The sequence below is a fragment of the Notolepis coatsorum genome (genome assembly GCF_963971535.1).
Source record: "Notolepis coatsorum genome assembly, chromosome: 13".
NCBI classification, from domain to species: domain Eukaryota; kingdom Metazoa; phylum Chordata; class Actinopteri; order Aulopiformes; family Paralepididae; genus Notolepis; species Notolepis coatsorum.
The window spans coordinates 20,617,369-20,634,106 of record NC_140177.1 but is presented as its reverse complement, the minus strand read 5'-3'; the positions used below and the strand labels follow the sequence as shown (position 1 = coordinate 20,634,106).

General features: G+C 41.8%; 1 protein-coding gene across 2 annotated transcripts in view; it reads right to left on the bottom strand.

Moving 5' to 3' along the window:
• The window catches only part of stam (signal transducing adaptor molecule (SH3 domain and ITAM motif) 1), a 44,278-nt gene extending 27,867 nt beyond the window's left edge, over positions 1–16,411 (bottom strand). The window contains exons 1-3 of one of the 2 annotated variants that reach the window (XM_084327536.1): positions 16,205–16,411; positions 4,038–4,122; positions 1,448–1,523 (exon numbers count right to left, since the gene is read on the bottom strand). In XM_084327536.1, the coding sequence (XP_084183662.1) occupies positions 1,448–1,523; positions 4,038–4,122; positions 16,205–16,244 (201 nt within the window). In that variant the 5' untranslated portion in view covers positions 16,245–16,411. Of the gene's footprint in view, positions 1–1,382; positions 1,403–1,447; positions 1,524–4,037; positions 4,123–16,204 lie in introns of those variants that run through there. The other variant, XM_084327537.1, reaches the window with a different exon arrangement.
• Positions 16,412–16,738: the final 327 nt, after the last annotated feature.

The following is a 16,738-nucleotide window of genomic DNA, read 5'->3' as shown; positions in this document are numbered from 1 at the left end:
TCCCCCCCCCTGCTGAGTGTGCACGGTGTCCCCCCCCCTGCTGAGTGTGCATGGTGTCCCCCCCTGCTGAGTGTGCATGGTGTCCCCCCCTGCTGAGTGTGCATGGTGTGTCCCCCCCTGCTGAGTGTGCATGGTGTCCCCCCCTGCTGAGTGTGCACGTGTCCCCCCCCCCTGCTGAGTGTGCATGGTGTCCCCCCCTGCTGAGTGTGCATGGTGTCCCCCCCTGCTGAGTGTGCATGGTGTCCCCCCCTGCTGAGTGTGCATGGTGTCCCCCCTGCTGAGTGTGCATGGTGTCCCCCCCTGCTGAGTGTGCATGGTGTCCCCCCCTGCTGAGTGTGCATGGTGTCCCCCCCTGCTGAGTGTGCATGGTGTGTCCCCCCCTGCTGAGTGTGCATGGTGTCCCCCCCTGCTGAGTGTGCACGTGTCCCCCCCCCCTGCTGAGTGTGCATGGTGTCCCCCCCTGCTGAGTGTGCATGGTGTCCCCCCCTGCTGAGTGTGCATGGTGTCCCCCCCTGCTGAGTGTGCATGGTGTCCCCCCTGCTGAGTGTGCATGGTGTCCCCCCCTGCTGAGTGTGCATGGTGTCCCCCCCTGCTGAGTGTGCATGGTGTCCCCCCCTGCTGAGTGTGCATGGTGTCCCCCGCCATACCTTGGCAAATTAAAAAAGTAATTTTTTTTTAATATTTTTTATTTTTTATATAATTAAAAAAAAATTATGTTGATTTAGAATTTGAATGTCAACATTATGAACGAAGCTTCGAACTATTCGGTACAGCCCTAGCATGTTTTGATATAGTCAATTATCTCACTTTTACTAGGTGACTTTTACTGTGACTAACTGAAATATGCCCAAAAAAAAGGAAAATGGACATAGACGTTTTTTAATCAAAGGGCAGCAGAGACGAGTGATACAGGGACACAGCCAGGTAAGGTCTTACAATGGCTTAGTGATTATATGTGTTTTTGATACTACATTCTGTTGAACACACACCTCAAAACCGTACCTAAGGAAAATTGGCTCAATTGCAAGAAATATTACAGTTATGATATTACATTCTGCATAATTTGTATGCAAAATATTGTGGTTCCCTGCTTTAGTCTGTTGACACATAATTTCTATACTTCGGGTCATTGAGAAGCGGCAAGCGCTATATAAATTAAATTAAATTATTATTATTAATGTATAATATAATTGTTGGGGCATACAGACCTTCATCTGCACCTCGATTACACTGCCTACATGCTCAGATGCTTATATTCAGAGTTAATTATATTGTTTACATCGTTTTATATTGCCTATTTTTTACTTTCTTTACTGTATATGAAGTACAATCGCAGGAGGCTCATACTACAGAACCAAGCATTTCACTGTATGTACACTTACAGTCAGAGCCTGCATGGCCACGTGGGGTCAGGTGAGTACAGTGGAGGTCAAAGGGCAACACTTACAGTCAGAGCCTGCATGGCCACGTGGGGGTCCTTGTGGTTCACTCTTCTCATTATGGAACGGAGACATTCTTTAGGCCTGGAACAGAACAGCAGAGATCAAAGGTCGGTGTGGAAGTCACGCATCAGAGCCCAATCTGCAGAGCGGGATCACAGCAGTCCTCAGATCAGGCCTTATCTAGGCTCCTTCCCCCGGGACTTCCTGACGAGGTGCTGCCATCAGGGACCCAACGTAACGACGCTCTGGCTGATGGGATTAACTGGAGAGCTGACTCGGAGGTTCATGAGGTTTGGCAAAGCAGCCAGACGTAGGTAGATCTGGTACATATTAGATTAGATTACATTCATTTCAAATGTATTGTCATCATGATGCAGCACAAGTACAGTACAACACAAATAAGTTTGGCCAGAGTGCAAATGTGACAGTAAAGTGCAATAGTAATATACAGGTGATTAACACTTTGATCGCCATGGTTCAAATTCATAATTTACCATCCCTAGCCAGCTCTATTTGTCTATGGAGAAGTTCCCCTTCTTTGCAGGGCTATAACTTTTTTAATTCTATTGCTAAATTGCCATTATTATGGCCCATTCAATGTCCTATATCCATTGTTCAGGGTGTAGCAACGATATACTTTTTCATTCACATATTCATACTAAAATATGGTCTAAAGTATAAGTATGTTTTTATCGTTTTCTGCAGCTTTCTCCAGAACTTGATTTATAGCTCCAAATGCATTATATTGATGATCAAATACAGTTTGGTAGCGATCGTTGCCAGATGAAAAAAGGTACTTCTAGAAGTTACTACGTATCATCTGATATTGACCGGATGGGCGAGGGGGCGTTTATAATTCCGTGGGCAACGTTATACCATTCGTCTAGTGTGGGTCATATGATCATCAGATCAGTTAGTATAGAATACGTTAGAAAATAACGCTGGATCTTACCGTATGTTCCTCGCGCCGTTGGACGATCAGCGTGGAGTAGACAGTTTTCGATTATGGGATGTTGATCCTGATGAACCATTTCCAGGTTGTATAATACTATATACGTCCAAATAACGTTGTTTATTGAGTTAGGGCGAGCGATTGATTATCCAGTGTGTTGAGATGGAGTCCGGCTACCGATCACGAGTGCCCGGACGGATTATGGATGAGCACTTCCTGTTTGGCGCGCCCCTCCCTCTTGGCCGATCTGCCGATCGGCCACCAGATGGGGCTCTTGAACCGTTAAGACAGTTGAGTGGAGCTCACCAGTACATCTCATGTCTCCGGAGGAGAAATATGATTTCGATCACAGATTTTTGAATTATTGATATCAAAGACGAGTTACGGCGTCTTCGGCAGAATGAGCATGGCGAGGAATGACGTCTAAACACGTCATCGGCGATTAAAGTGTTAAACTGGGTATACAATATATAAATTAGTATCACTGAGTAATAGTGCTAATCAGTTGTATGTACAGAGTTATAATAGTATTATGTACAGTGATACAGGTATAAAGTAGGGCTGACCTTCGAAACAAAAAACAAAAAAAATAAAAAACTATATATATATATATATATATGTATTTTTTTTTTTTTTTATCTTATGTTGTGGGACTTGTACAGCACTTTGGTAAACTTTGTTGTTTTTAAATGGGCTCTATAAATAAAGTGGATTGGATTAAATAATTAAGTAGCCCCTTTCCAACAATCTCAACATTTGTTTTAGCGTTAGCTAAAGTTGTCCGCTCATAGATAGGTTCCGCTAGCGATAACAACAATACTTCCGGTCGGTAGGGTTTCAAAATAAAAGAGCAGTCTAAAGTCTAAAACACCGGAAAAGACGTTTATTTTGTACAGCGTTTTCCTCCACGAGTACTCGAGTACACCATGCGATCAACCCATCTGGATTTCTTTTTTAATGCCCATCCCTAGTGAGGGGCTGTAACACTAAAGATGGCGGCAACAACAAACAATTGCTGCAAAATAAACATACATTATGTTGTTTAAATAATAATACAAAAAAAAAAATTATCTTTTTTTTTATACTAATAAAAATATCGATAATTATCTATATCAAACGATATGAAAAATGTTATCGTGATATATCGTGATAAAATGTTTGGCCATATCGCCCAGCCCTATCTTATCACAGATGAGTGTGGACTGACCAGGTCCTATCTTATCACAGATGAGTGTGGACTGACCAGGTCCTATCTTATCACAGATGAGTGTGGACTGACCCGGTCCTATCTTATCACAGATGAGTGTGTGGACTGACCAGGTCCTATCTTATCACAGATTAGTGTGTGGACTGACCAGGTCCTATCTTATCACAGATGAGTGTGGACTGACCCGGTCCTATCTTATCACAGATGAGTGTGGACTGACCCGGTCCTATCTTATCACAGATGAGTGTGGACTGACCAGGTCCTATCTTATCACAGATGAGTGTGGACTGACCAGGTCCTATCTTATCACAGATGAGTGTGGACTGACCAGGTCCTATCTTATCACAGATGAGTGTGGACTGACCAGGTCCTATCTTATCACAGATGAGTGTGGACTGACCCGGTCCTATCTTATCACAGATGAGTGTGGACTGACCCGGTGCGAGACTGTCCTATCTTATCACAGATGTCCAGGAGGAGGCCCCAGTCCTCCGCTGTGTTCATCTCGCTGGTCGCCTTCTCTGCAGGAAACAAACACAACCATCAGTCTGGGCAGGAACGTTTACCAGCATGCTCTCTCTGTGTCCCCGTCTCTCTGGGTGATATATGATATGTTTAGATTATTCTCTATCAATAATCTGTTTAGATGATTCCCCATCATTCTCTATCAAGTATCACTGGGTCAGAGATCTTGTCTGTTAAAGTAAAACTGGTTATAATGCAGGACCTCTTTAGGGGTCTTTATGGTTTATATGAGGTTTGCTGTGGTCTTCTTCACTATTCATATACATAGACAAATTGGTCTCACTTTCAACACACACGCAAAAGCTTTCAACATACACACTAGGGCTGAACGATTAATCGATTTTTAATCGAAATCGCGATTTTTAATGATGCAATAAAAAATCGCCAAGCCTGCAATAAAAAAAAATATATATATATATATATATATTATTTTTTTTTATTTAACCAGGAAGTCCCATTGAGATACAATATCTCCTTTGCAAGGGAGACCTGGCCAAGATGACAGCAATAACATTTGCAATACATCACTAGGGCTGCAACGATTAGTCGGCATAATCGACGACGTCGATTATAAAAAATCGTTGACGAGAAATTGTTGCGTCGATTAGTCATTAAAAAATATATATATAAAAAAAAATTGAAATAATTTTTTTTTTTTTTTTTTTTTTTTTTTTTTTTTTTGCACTACTTATCTTTGTGAGAGTGGCTTCTCAGGGTTCCAGACAACATCATAACATGCTGATCCCATAGCAAATTTTGGACATTGAAAACATTGTTCCCCTGCAGGAGATGATGATCAGACTAGACACACAATACATTACACACGCACTCCTCTCACTCACACACAGCGATCAGAGTAAGACACACACATACACACTCCTCTCACTCACACACAGCGATCAGAGTAAGACACACACACATACACACTCCTCTCACTCACACACAGCGATCAGAGTAAGACACACACACATTCACACTCCTCTCTCTCACACACAGCGATCAGAGTAAGACACACACACATTCACACTCCTCTCACTCACACACAGCGATCAGAGTAAGACACACACACATACACAAATTACACAGTACACACCTCTCACTCACACAGCGATCAGAGTAAGACACACAAATTACACAGTACACACACTCCTCTCACTCACACAGCGATCAGAGTAAGACACACACACATACACACACACACGGACTCCTCTCACACACAGCAAACAAAAGTTATTTAAAGTACACTTCCACTTTAATTTGTATTATTTAATTTATTTATCTTGTTATGAGTGATTGCTGTATTGTTCTTCAAATACATTTTCATTTAAAGTGGCTTAAAGATCCAAATTCAAATGTTTCATGAGTCATTATTTTAATTTGCTATGGGATCATCATGTTATGATGTTGTTGTTTGGTCCTGACAAGAGTCTCAAAGTCTGGGGTGATGGTAGACAAGCAACTCTGAGGTCATGCTCAATGTCCAATCTGTTCCTCTGCTCTGTCTTCAGCTGGACCAGAGCTGAGAAGCCACTTTCACAAAGATAGGTAATTAAAAAAAAAAAAAAAAAATCCTTTTTTTTTTTTTGTTGTTGTTTACATTGGTTTTCGATTAGTCGACTAATCGAAAAAATTATCGGCAGATTAGTCGACTACCAAATTAGTCATTAGTTGCAGCCCTATACATCACACAGCAAAATGTGCGATACATCACACAAGAACATAATAAATGTGCATGTATACAATATACAATACATCACATGTAAACACAAAAACACAAAGCAGAATAGTCTACATGATAGTAAAAGTGTATAATACAGGGTAATACAGTAATTTTGCAGTTGGGACCCGACTACAGAAAGCAGCAACATTCTTCTTGTAGGAAGCTGAGTAAGGAAAGGGTGGGGGGAGCGGGGCTCAGCGGGGGGGGGGCATCTCTCTCTCTACTGGTTCAATTAATGTAGAAAAGTAGAAAAACGTTGCACTATAAAAACGAACTGGATAGTTGATGATAATAAACATTTAACTTCATTAGCTGAAGTATTCTAAAATAATTTAAGCCATTCTCCTTTTCTGTGTGTGTGTGTGTGTGTGTGTGTGTGTGTGTGTGTGTGTGTGTGTGTGTGTGTGTGTGTGTGTGTGTGCACGCGTCTCATATCTTGTCTGACATCAGAGGAGTTTGATAGTAGTTACTGAGGATTACCAGATAATGTTGATATTTAAAAAACACAAAAAAATGTTTAATACAAAATAAATATACATGATCATGCAACATAAAAAAAATTGTTGTAGGAACAGTTTGGGAGAGGGAGGTAAAGGGTTTTAGATTGTGTGTTGTGAAGTTTACTTCAGAGAGAGAGAGTAAAGTACAGAAAAAAAGGGTACCGGTATCGATTCCCAGGTAAAAAGAAACATTTTCAGACTCGGTGTCCCGAACAGACCCACCGCATAGGCCAGATGCAAGCCGCATTTTATAATAAACCTCTGTGGGGCTGCTTAAAAAAATTATAATCGCAAATGTAATCTCAATCGCAATATCTGTCAGAAAAATCGCAATTAGATTATTTCCCAAAATCGTGCAGCCCTAATACACACACAAGCTTTCAACACACACAAGCTTTCAACATACACACAAGCTTTCAACATACACACACACACTTTCAACATACACACACGCACAAGCTTTCAACATACACACACACTTTCAACATACACACACAAGCAAAAATTCTAATTTGGTCCGACGTAATCTTTTTTTATATGAATGTTGATAATAAGCCAAATACCGGACTGGACCACTAATAAAGAATTGTACCACTAGGTGTCGCTCCAGAGTGGAACATAAGAGTGTAGCATCACAGTGAGGACGACTTGATTTCTCACAGCAACCATTCAACTTAACTTTAAATTGAAAATGTTGCCAAATTGGCACAGTTTTAATTTTCTTTGACATAGGGATGGGCATTGAATTTAGAATATTTGAATAGTTTAAAAATGATAGAAAATCAAGAATGAATGTTTTGTCCCCGGAAATACGCTAGCCTGGTCCGCTAGCGTTAGCGGTTAACAATAACAGCAGCCAGCTAGCTCTAGCAGGGCTGTACACTGCGACGAGATGATCGCGAATTGCCCCTTTAATTGGCCGTTGTGATTGGTAAATATTATCTGGGGGCGGGCTTGCGAGTAGTGCTTTCAAGCCTTGCATTCGCATTTCACTCCTAAATTATCCAAGGCGTGTGATGACGCGATGACGTCACTCACGCGAGCTGAGCAGTGAGCACTCAGCAGGTATGATCAGCGGGAACAATCGACTGAGCACTCACTCTGATAGACTGGCTGATTTAGCTATGAAGAAAAGTAAAGTTAGTATTGCTTCATATTTTCGACGCGTTCTACCTCCTATAGTGAGCCGAACTGAACTGAACTCAGACACACGGAGAGAGCTGCGGCGTCTGCTGCTCCTCCTCCTCCAGCCCCTCCCGCACCCGTGGCTGTTGTAAACACTAGTCTCTAGTGGGACACTGGGACCTCGGTGAGCCTGCCAGCCGGCTAGCTACTGATAGCTCCTGATATCAACAAATGCTCCAGCAAGTCTAGTAGTGCATGATAGCTCGCGTTAGCTTACTGTTCAAAACGAAACGTCCCATTAAACTAAATAGTTCAGATAGCTCCTGATATCAATGTCTTATAACACTGAGTCGATGCGTATTCGAGCTGAGGGCACGCTGAATATAGTCAATAGGGTCCAGCTGCAGCGCCGGAGAATCCTGGCCGTAGCTGGGGGCTACAGTATAGGGTCCAGCTGCAGCTCCGGAGAATCCTGGCCGTAGCTGGAGGCTACTCGAGTACACACAGACAGTGGAGCTGGTTGCATATAGCGAGCATTTTGACTTGTTGCGTGGTGGCGATGTCTCGCAGATAATACAACTACAAGTATGATTATATAATATATATATTTAATAAAAAAATTATAAAATATTTTTTTTTCTTTTTTTTTTAAATCAAAAACAATCTATATAAATATTGGTAAATTGTTATTTAAAAATGTTCCCCTAAAAAAAATTTTTTGCCCCTAAATTTCTCATTTAGGGGCAAGTGTGCCCCTAGTGAAAAAGCTTAGCGTACAGCCCTGTCTAGGGTTGGGTACCGTTCACATTTGAACCGGTACCGGTACCTGGGGATCGATAATGGTATACGACGACAGGGCTTGAGACTAAAGGCCTCTGCATGCTACAGAAACTTCAAAGCAACTGCAACACAACATCGACAAAGCAACAGTGTTTTAGACACTCTGCCTTTATGCTTCTGCAACATCGACGCGCAAAGTTAGTTTAACTAAAGTTAGTTTAGGTTCGTGTTAACGTTAGATAATGTACAAAATAAACGTATTTCCGGTGATTTTAGACGTCGCTCTTTTATTTTGAAATCCCCCGACCGGAAGTGTTATAGTGTCTGTTGCTAGCAGCTTAACTTTCTGTGCTTTTCGAGCTAACGTTACCGTAACATCATTAGTTTCCAATGGAGAGGACCTCGGCTCACATGCAGCTCAAACTACCTATTGGAATAAATTAATTGATTGATGTTTAACTTGTCCCTGTGTGTGTCCAGTCATTTCGACTAGCAAACGTTGTATTTAACGTTAAAGTTACCTCAGGATACCATTGTATTTAGTTGGTTAGCTGTGTAGCTAATGTGGATAGCATTTTGTATAGCACCAATGCTAGCTGGCTGGCTACAGCTTTATTTACTAAATTATGGAGGCTTTTTAATCGTCAAGGTAAGAGAGGATTTGTCATGATCAACTGAAGGCGTATGCTATGGAACAATATGTGCTTGGGTTTTCAGAAAAAGGCCAGCTATGTGACGCTAATTATTTAGCATCAACGCTGGCTGGCTACAACAATGGCGGATGGTATTCTCTGCGAGACCAATATTATTCTATGACAGCCCCGCCCCCATTCGCTAACCAACCAATCACTGCTACGCAATATCAACGCAACGGTTGTTTAGGTTAGATTTTGGAGACATGTACGCAGAATCCTCGCAACACAGTCTACAAGACCCTAAACAACAACCGCGCTGAAATCGCGCTGATGTTGTGTTGAAGTTGCTTTGAAGTTGCTGTAGCATGTAGAGGCCTTAACACCGTCCCGTCGTCCCGGGGGAAATAAAATATGTATTTGGGATGAAGAAAAATCCTCCCCGGGGCCGGGACACAGTCGGGACGAAGAGGATTTATTTTCCCCCACTTGGAAAATGTCAACTGCGCCGACTGTCAGTGCGCATATCACTGTCAAACGGTGCGTGTCTTCCGAGTGCTCGCTTTAGTTGACAGTGGCACGAGACCACTGCACGAGACCCGCGGAAATATCAGAATATTTAATAGAATGTTTAATAAAAGTTCTCGTGGTTCCGGCCATCCTCTAGCCATCCTCTCAGTCAAGGGAGCACTCTCAAACATGCTGCACTATTTGAAGTGTATAACGTTAAACAGAGCAGAAGAAGATGGAATAACAGACACAGACTGACCAACAGGGAACTGCATCCAACCCTAGTACAACCCCTGAGTCTAAGGTAAGGACACATTTAAATCACAGAGGTGTAATGTTAGTCTATTGGAACTGTATAGCAGGGCTGTACGCTAAGCTTTTTCACTAGGGGCACACTTTCCCCTAAATGAGAAATTTAGGGGCAAAAAATATTTTTTAGGGGCACATTTTTTAATAACAATTTTACCATTATTTATATCGATTGTTTTTGATTTTAAAAAAAAGAAAAAAAATTATTTTATATAATTTATTTTTTAATAAAATATATATATTATATAATCATACTTGTAGTTGTATTATCTGCGAGACATCGCCACCACGCAACAAGTCTAAATGCTCGCTATATGCAACCAGCTCCACTGTCTGTGTGTACCGAGTAGCCTCCAGCTACGGCCAGGATTCTCCGGAGCTGCAGCTGGGCCCTATACTGTAGCCTCCAGCTACGGCCAGGATTCTCCGGCGCTGCAGCTGGACCCTATTGACTATATTCAGCGTGCCCTCAGCTCGAATACGCATCGACTCAGTGTTATAAGACATTGATATCAGGACGGAGCTATCTGAACTATTTAGTTTAATGGGACGTTTCGTTTTGAACAGTAAGCTAACGCAAGCTATCATGCACTACTAGACTTACTGGAGCATTTGTTGATAGCTATCAGTAGCTAGCCGGCTGGCAGGCTCACCGAGGTCCCAGTGTTTACAACAGCCACGGGTGCAAGAGCGCTGAGGAGGAGCAGACGCCGCAGCTCGCTGATCATACCTGCTGAGTGCTCACTGCTCAGCTCGCGTGAGTGACGTCATCGCGTCATCACACGCCTTGGATAATTTATGAGTGAAATGCGAATCCAAAGCTTGAAAGCACTACTCACAAGCCCGCCCCCAGATAATATTTACCAATCGCAACGGCCAATTAAAGGGGCAATTCGCGACGATATCATCGCACTGTACAGCCCTGTATAGTAGTCAGCTGCTAGTTAGCGTTCTAGTTAACGGTACTAGGGCTGACCCCTATTAGTCAATTAGTCGACTAATCGGTCGAAAGGAGCCGTAGTCGATTATTTGTATTAGGCCTGGCCTGTGTGGACCTAGTATTTCCCAGTCATGACTCATGACCAATCTCTTTGTATTAGGCCTGAGTCCCTGACCTGTGTGGACCTAGTATTTCCCAGTCATGACCAGGGGAGGAAATTAGGCCACTTTACTGGCCAAATGCTAGTATTTTTTACGTTTGGCTGGTAAAAAAAATCAGATACCCGCCAGTTGGCTGGTAAGCCAAAAAGTTAGTTTCCTCCCCTGCTGGAGAGTATACAAAAAAATAAAACATTCTGCAATCACTGCACTGGCAAACGGTGCGCGTCTTCTGAGTGTTCGCTTTAGTTGACAGTGCCACGAGAGCACTGCACAAGACCACCCGCGGACATATAATGTTTAATAAACGTTTGCGCAGTACTGGCCAACCCGCGGACATATAATAATAAAAGTCCTGCGGTACTAGGCTAGCCATCAGGAGCACTCGCAAACAGATAACGTTAAACACAGCAGAAGATGGAAAACAGACAGACTGACCAACGGGGAACTGCATCCAACCCTAGTACAACCCTCGAGTATAAGTTACTAAGGACACATTTAAATCACAGAGGTGTAATGTTAGTCTACTGGAACTGTATACAGTGGTTAGCTTCTAGTTAGCGTTTAGCTATAGCTGCTTGCTAGCTAACGTTAGACCCGTGTGCTCAAAGCAGCCAGCTAGGTGTATCTGTTATGACTATAATGTTTCCAAAAAAGCACCGGACTACGACGTAAGGTTAGACATTTTATTTCATGCTCAAAAGCCCCTGGCTTGCACATCGCAGTCACGAAAGGGGCTAGCTCAACCAGTGCACTGTGCACAACAGCACACCAACCCAACTGACGTTACCACAACACTTGACGGTACTTCACAGCACTGTCGTAAGACCACCGTGCTGTCTTAAAGGCACAGTGTGCCTACCCAGATGCATACACAACATTGACGTGGCTTGACATACAAAGAAGTAATTATCACAATTAGCGATTTTTTTTGTCTGGTAAAAAATCTGTTTGGCTGGTAAAAAAAATCAGATACTCGCCAGTTGGCTGGTAAGCCAAAAAGTTAGTTTCCTCCCCTGGCTCATGACCAATCTCTTTGTATTAGGCCTGAGTCCCTGACCTGTGTGGACCTAGTATTTCCCAGTCATGACTCATGACCAATCTCTTTGTATTAGGCCTGAGTCCCTGACCTGTGTGGACCTAGTATTTCTCTTTGTATTAGGCCTGGCCTGTATGGACCTAGTATTTGCTAGGCGTGTCGGCGACCGTGTGGACATTTCTCGATTCTAAGATGCATCGCGATGCGGACGATTCTGCATCGATGCAGTGACAGAACATAATCGATTATATCTTGCTAGCTTTTATGTTAACTTATTTTACAATGTAGGTATTGTAGCGCTTTGGGATTTGCTCCACAACTATAAAGAACCCTACAAATCAAATATATTATTATTATTGTTACCGTTACAGTTTTTAACAGCTGGGTATCGAGATATGCAGCACTAGTAAAGACATTTATTTGAATAATAACTTGGTTTTATATAGCGCCTTTCAAAAGACCCAAGGTCGCTTTACATAGGGGGAAAAAATAAAGTAACAAACATAGTGGACAGACAGTAGACACAACATACAAAGTGGTAAATTAGGGGTTAAAGGCCGAGTTGAAGAGTTGGGGTATTGCGGCGTTCTGCTGGGAGGGAGTTCCAGAGGGTGGGAGCTGCCACACTGAAAGCTCTGTCCCCAAAGTTCCGCAGTCTGGGTCGGGGAATGGAGAGCTGACCAGTGTCTGTGGATCACAGGGACCATGACTGAGTGTAGGGGTGGAGGAGGTCAGTGAGGTACTGAGGTGCCAGAGCGTGGAGGGATTTGTAGTAGGGATGCCCCGATCACGTTTTTTGCCACCGATACCGATAACAGATCGCCTATGAGCCATATCAGCTGATACCGAGCGTTTTTGGTTTAAAATAAAAAATAAACAAATTAATATATACTTATTTTTTTATTATATAAAATATATATATTATATAATTATACTTGTAGTTAGGCCTGTCACGATAACACGTTTTGCTGGGCGATTAATTGTCCCAGAAAATTTTTGCGATAAGCGATATTATTGCGGTTTTGAGAGAATAATTTGTTTTGAGAAATGTATTTCCCAAGTGTTTTCAATTAACATTTTTATTTTTTTTACTAATATAATAATAGCATAATAATGCAAGGAAACCGTTTCAAAGTGGAATAAACCTTTATTTAACATTGGAAGACATTTTAAATATCCTATGTGCTCAGAGGAGCTCCCGTGCTGTGCTCTAGTAACGCCGCCTCCCCACACGGAGTAACTGACAAGGGGTACTGGTTCCGCCTCATTAAAACAAACGCGCAAATAGCAATTAATTGCGCCCGTCAAAATCATTGCATTCATTTTAATTATCGCACCGATTAATCGATTTATTGCTTATCGCGGCAGGCCTACTTGTAGTTGTATTATCTGTGAGACATCGCCACCACGCAACAAGTCAAAATGCTCGCTATCTGCATTCTGCAAACAGCTCCACTGTCTGTGTGTATACTCTGCTTTGTTCATGCCCTCAGGCTCAGCGTCCCCAGTCAGAGCGATAGTTCAACAGGGTCTGAAACGTGTTATGAAGCATGATAGCTAATTAGCCAATGTTCAGCTGCAAAAACGAATAATGTCAATTATGTTATAAGACATTGATATCAGGAGCTATCTGTAGCTACTGCTAGCCGGCTAGATGGCGTTAGACAATGCATCACGTATTAAAATAAAGTGAACTATTTAGTTTACTAGGTCATATAAATATCGGTATCGGCCGATTGTGTTAGTTGAACAATCGGTATCGGTGACAAATTTTCATATCGGTGCATCCCTACATCGTAGAAAAACGAATCGTGGACAGCTGAATCGTAATCGAATCGTGAGGCCAGTGAAGGTTCACAGCTCTAGGTCCAATGGTCCATACAGGCCAGGCCTAATACAAAGAGAAATACTAGGTCCATACAGGCCAGGCCTAATACAAAGAGAAATACTAGGTCCATACAGGCCAGTCCTAATACAAAGAGAAATACTAGGTCCATACAGGTAGAGCCATATGAAATCCGCGTTCACGGAATCGCGGACGGAATCGCGGAATTAACCAATAAAAATGGAATCAACTGCAAAACGTGGAATATTGCAGAATTTGGCCTAATCTGGACTGAAATTTCGTTTTTGGGTGGAACGTTTGGTGTACACGCGACCGGGGAGGCGGGGACGCTACAGCGTGTTACACACAACACAGCCGCGGTGCTCAAGCGTCTGGCTGCTTGTGTTAACATCGTCAAGAAGCTAAACTATTCCACAATAAGCCCTCAATTCAGAGCAGAACAGTATCCTAATGACTTTTATGCCTCCGGTGATAAGGTGTTTTGCTAATTCTGTCAACGTTTCGTGGACTGGACCCGCAAAAACACTTGCGACACTATTGTGAGGACGTTAGGACGTTTAGCTTCTAGCTAAATCTAGTGCACCCATCCATTTGTTTAATGCAAACGACTGCCCTTTATAAACTAAATACACTTAAATAGCTATGTAACGTTATAGGACTATCCATGGAAATGATAGCTTCTAGAAGTTCTAGCTAAATCTGGTGCACCCATCAATTTGTTTAATGCAAACGATTGTCATTATACACTGCCCTTTATAATCTAAATAAACTTAAATAGCTATGAAACGTTACATTACATAGGACTATAGATGGAAATGATAGCTTCTTGCTAAATCTAGTGCACCCATCCATTTGTTTAATGCAAACTATTGTCATTATACACTGCCCTTTATAATCTAAATAAACTTAAATAGCTATGAAACGTTACAGTACATAGGACTATAGATGGAAATGATAGCTTCTTGCTAAATCTGGTGCACTCATCCATTTGTTTAATGCAAACGTTTGCCATTATACACTGTCCTTTATAAACGAAATAAACTAAAGGTGCCTAAATTATGCATTACTATATTTCATCACAATATAATAGATATAGCTAGGTTACTGACATTGTCATTGTGATAATGTCAGTAGTAGCTAGCTGTATCTATTGTTTACACTTGAAATATGTATTTTTATTTTGTCACAATATTAATTGAAAAATATTGTGTAAAATTGAACTGTATTTCTGAGTTGAAGCACTTAAAAACATTAAATGGACTGTTATATCTTATTCAATTGTGGACATTTATTCATTCCCACTTATTAGACACTATTTCTGATGGTAAAATGAGCATAAAAGGCAAAATACAGAATTCTGAAATATTAAAACGGAAAAAATGGAATTTGGGAAAAAATAAAATGGAATTTGGAAAATAATAAAACGGATTTCATATGGCTCTACATACAGGCCAGTCCTAATACAAAGAGAAATACTAGGTCCATACAGGCCAGGCCTAATACAAAGAGAAATACTAGGTCCATACAGGCCAGTCCTAATACAAAGAGAAATACTATACATATTATGTTCTACAATACTGGTACATCTCTCCTGATATTACCTACAATACTGGTACATCTCTCATGATATTACCTACAATACTGGTACATCTCTCCTGATATTACCTACAATACTGGTACATCTCTCATGATATTACCTACGGCTACAATACTGGTACATCTCTCATGATATTACCTACAATACTGGTACACCTCTCCTGATATGGGCTACAATACTGGTACATCTCTCCTGGTATGGTCTACAATACTGGTACATCTCTCATGATATTACCTACACAATACTGGTACATCTCTCCTGGTATGGTCTACAATACTGGTACATCTCTCCTGCCCTGGTATGGTCTACAATAATGATGCATCTCTCTCATGACTTGCTTTCCAGAAGAAAACAATCATGTTCCACTAGTAGGATTTCCATTCAACCAGTCTCATTCAGATAGATATCAACCAGAACCAGGCTGGCTGTCAGGCTAGCTAACAAACACACTGTTTACAGTAGATCTATTCATGGAAAACATTACTTGTCTAAACTCAGTGCGACAGGTGTAACGATAGCCAACTACTAGTAGTTAGTCAAGAAGAATAGATACTCTGCTAAGACATAGCTAAGTTAGCTACCGTTCATTTAACATAAACGCCGGCATCAAACCAATAGTAAACTGTCATTAGGTCACGACGAGCTGCTAATCGAGGCTTTAAACAGCTGTTAGCTTGGGGGTAAACCTAAACTAAATAACGGTGCAACAAGGCAAGCTATTATGCCCCTGGCTACCTCTGCCGAGCTGGTCAAATGTGTAAACGGTAACGTTAGGTGGCTAAAAAAACCAATGGCAATGTTGTGAAATAACAGAGAGCTCAACAACACAGCTGAGAAACAAAACAAAGATAGCTGCTCACACACACACAACACAGTTAGCCGGACTCGAACCGTTAGCTTCGCCCACTGTCTCTCAACTCACCAACATCTTGGTCAAATGGATTGGTCGTGAAGAGAGGCATTGCTGGTGCGCTGACAACAACAACAGATTCCGCCTTCTTCTTCGTTTCTTTGTCTTTTTCCTACAGGGCTTTTATTTCACACAATATAATGCATGGTATATCAAATAAAGTCAAATGTCGTGCTAGCCTACAGCAGCAGCAGCAACACACGATTTACACACAGTCACTCCTCCTCTCTCCCAGACGGCAACAAGCTGAGCATTCTGGGTAATTGGAGCGGATGGCCCACCGCACCACTTCCGGCGGCGTCTATTCTTAACACATTCCCTGCCACGCTTCTATCCATCAATGTTTGATCACTGCCACCAGTCTAAGCCTATGGAGATGTTCACCTTCTTTGCAGGGCTATAACTTTTTAAATTGTATTGCTAAATTGACATTACTATGGCCCATTCAACATCGATTCTCTATCGTTCAGGATGTAGTATACTTTTTCATTCATAGATTCTTCCAAAAATACCTCCTAGAATATAAGTATTGTTCTGAAGGGCCAG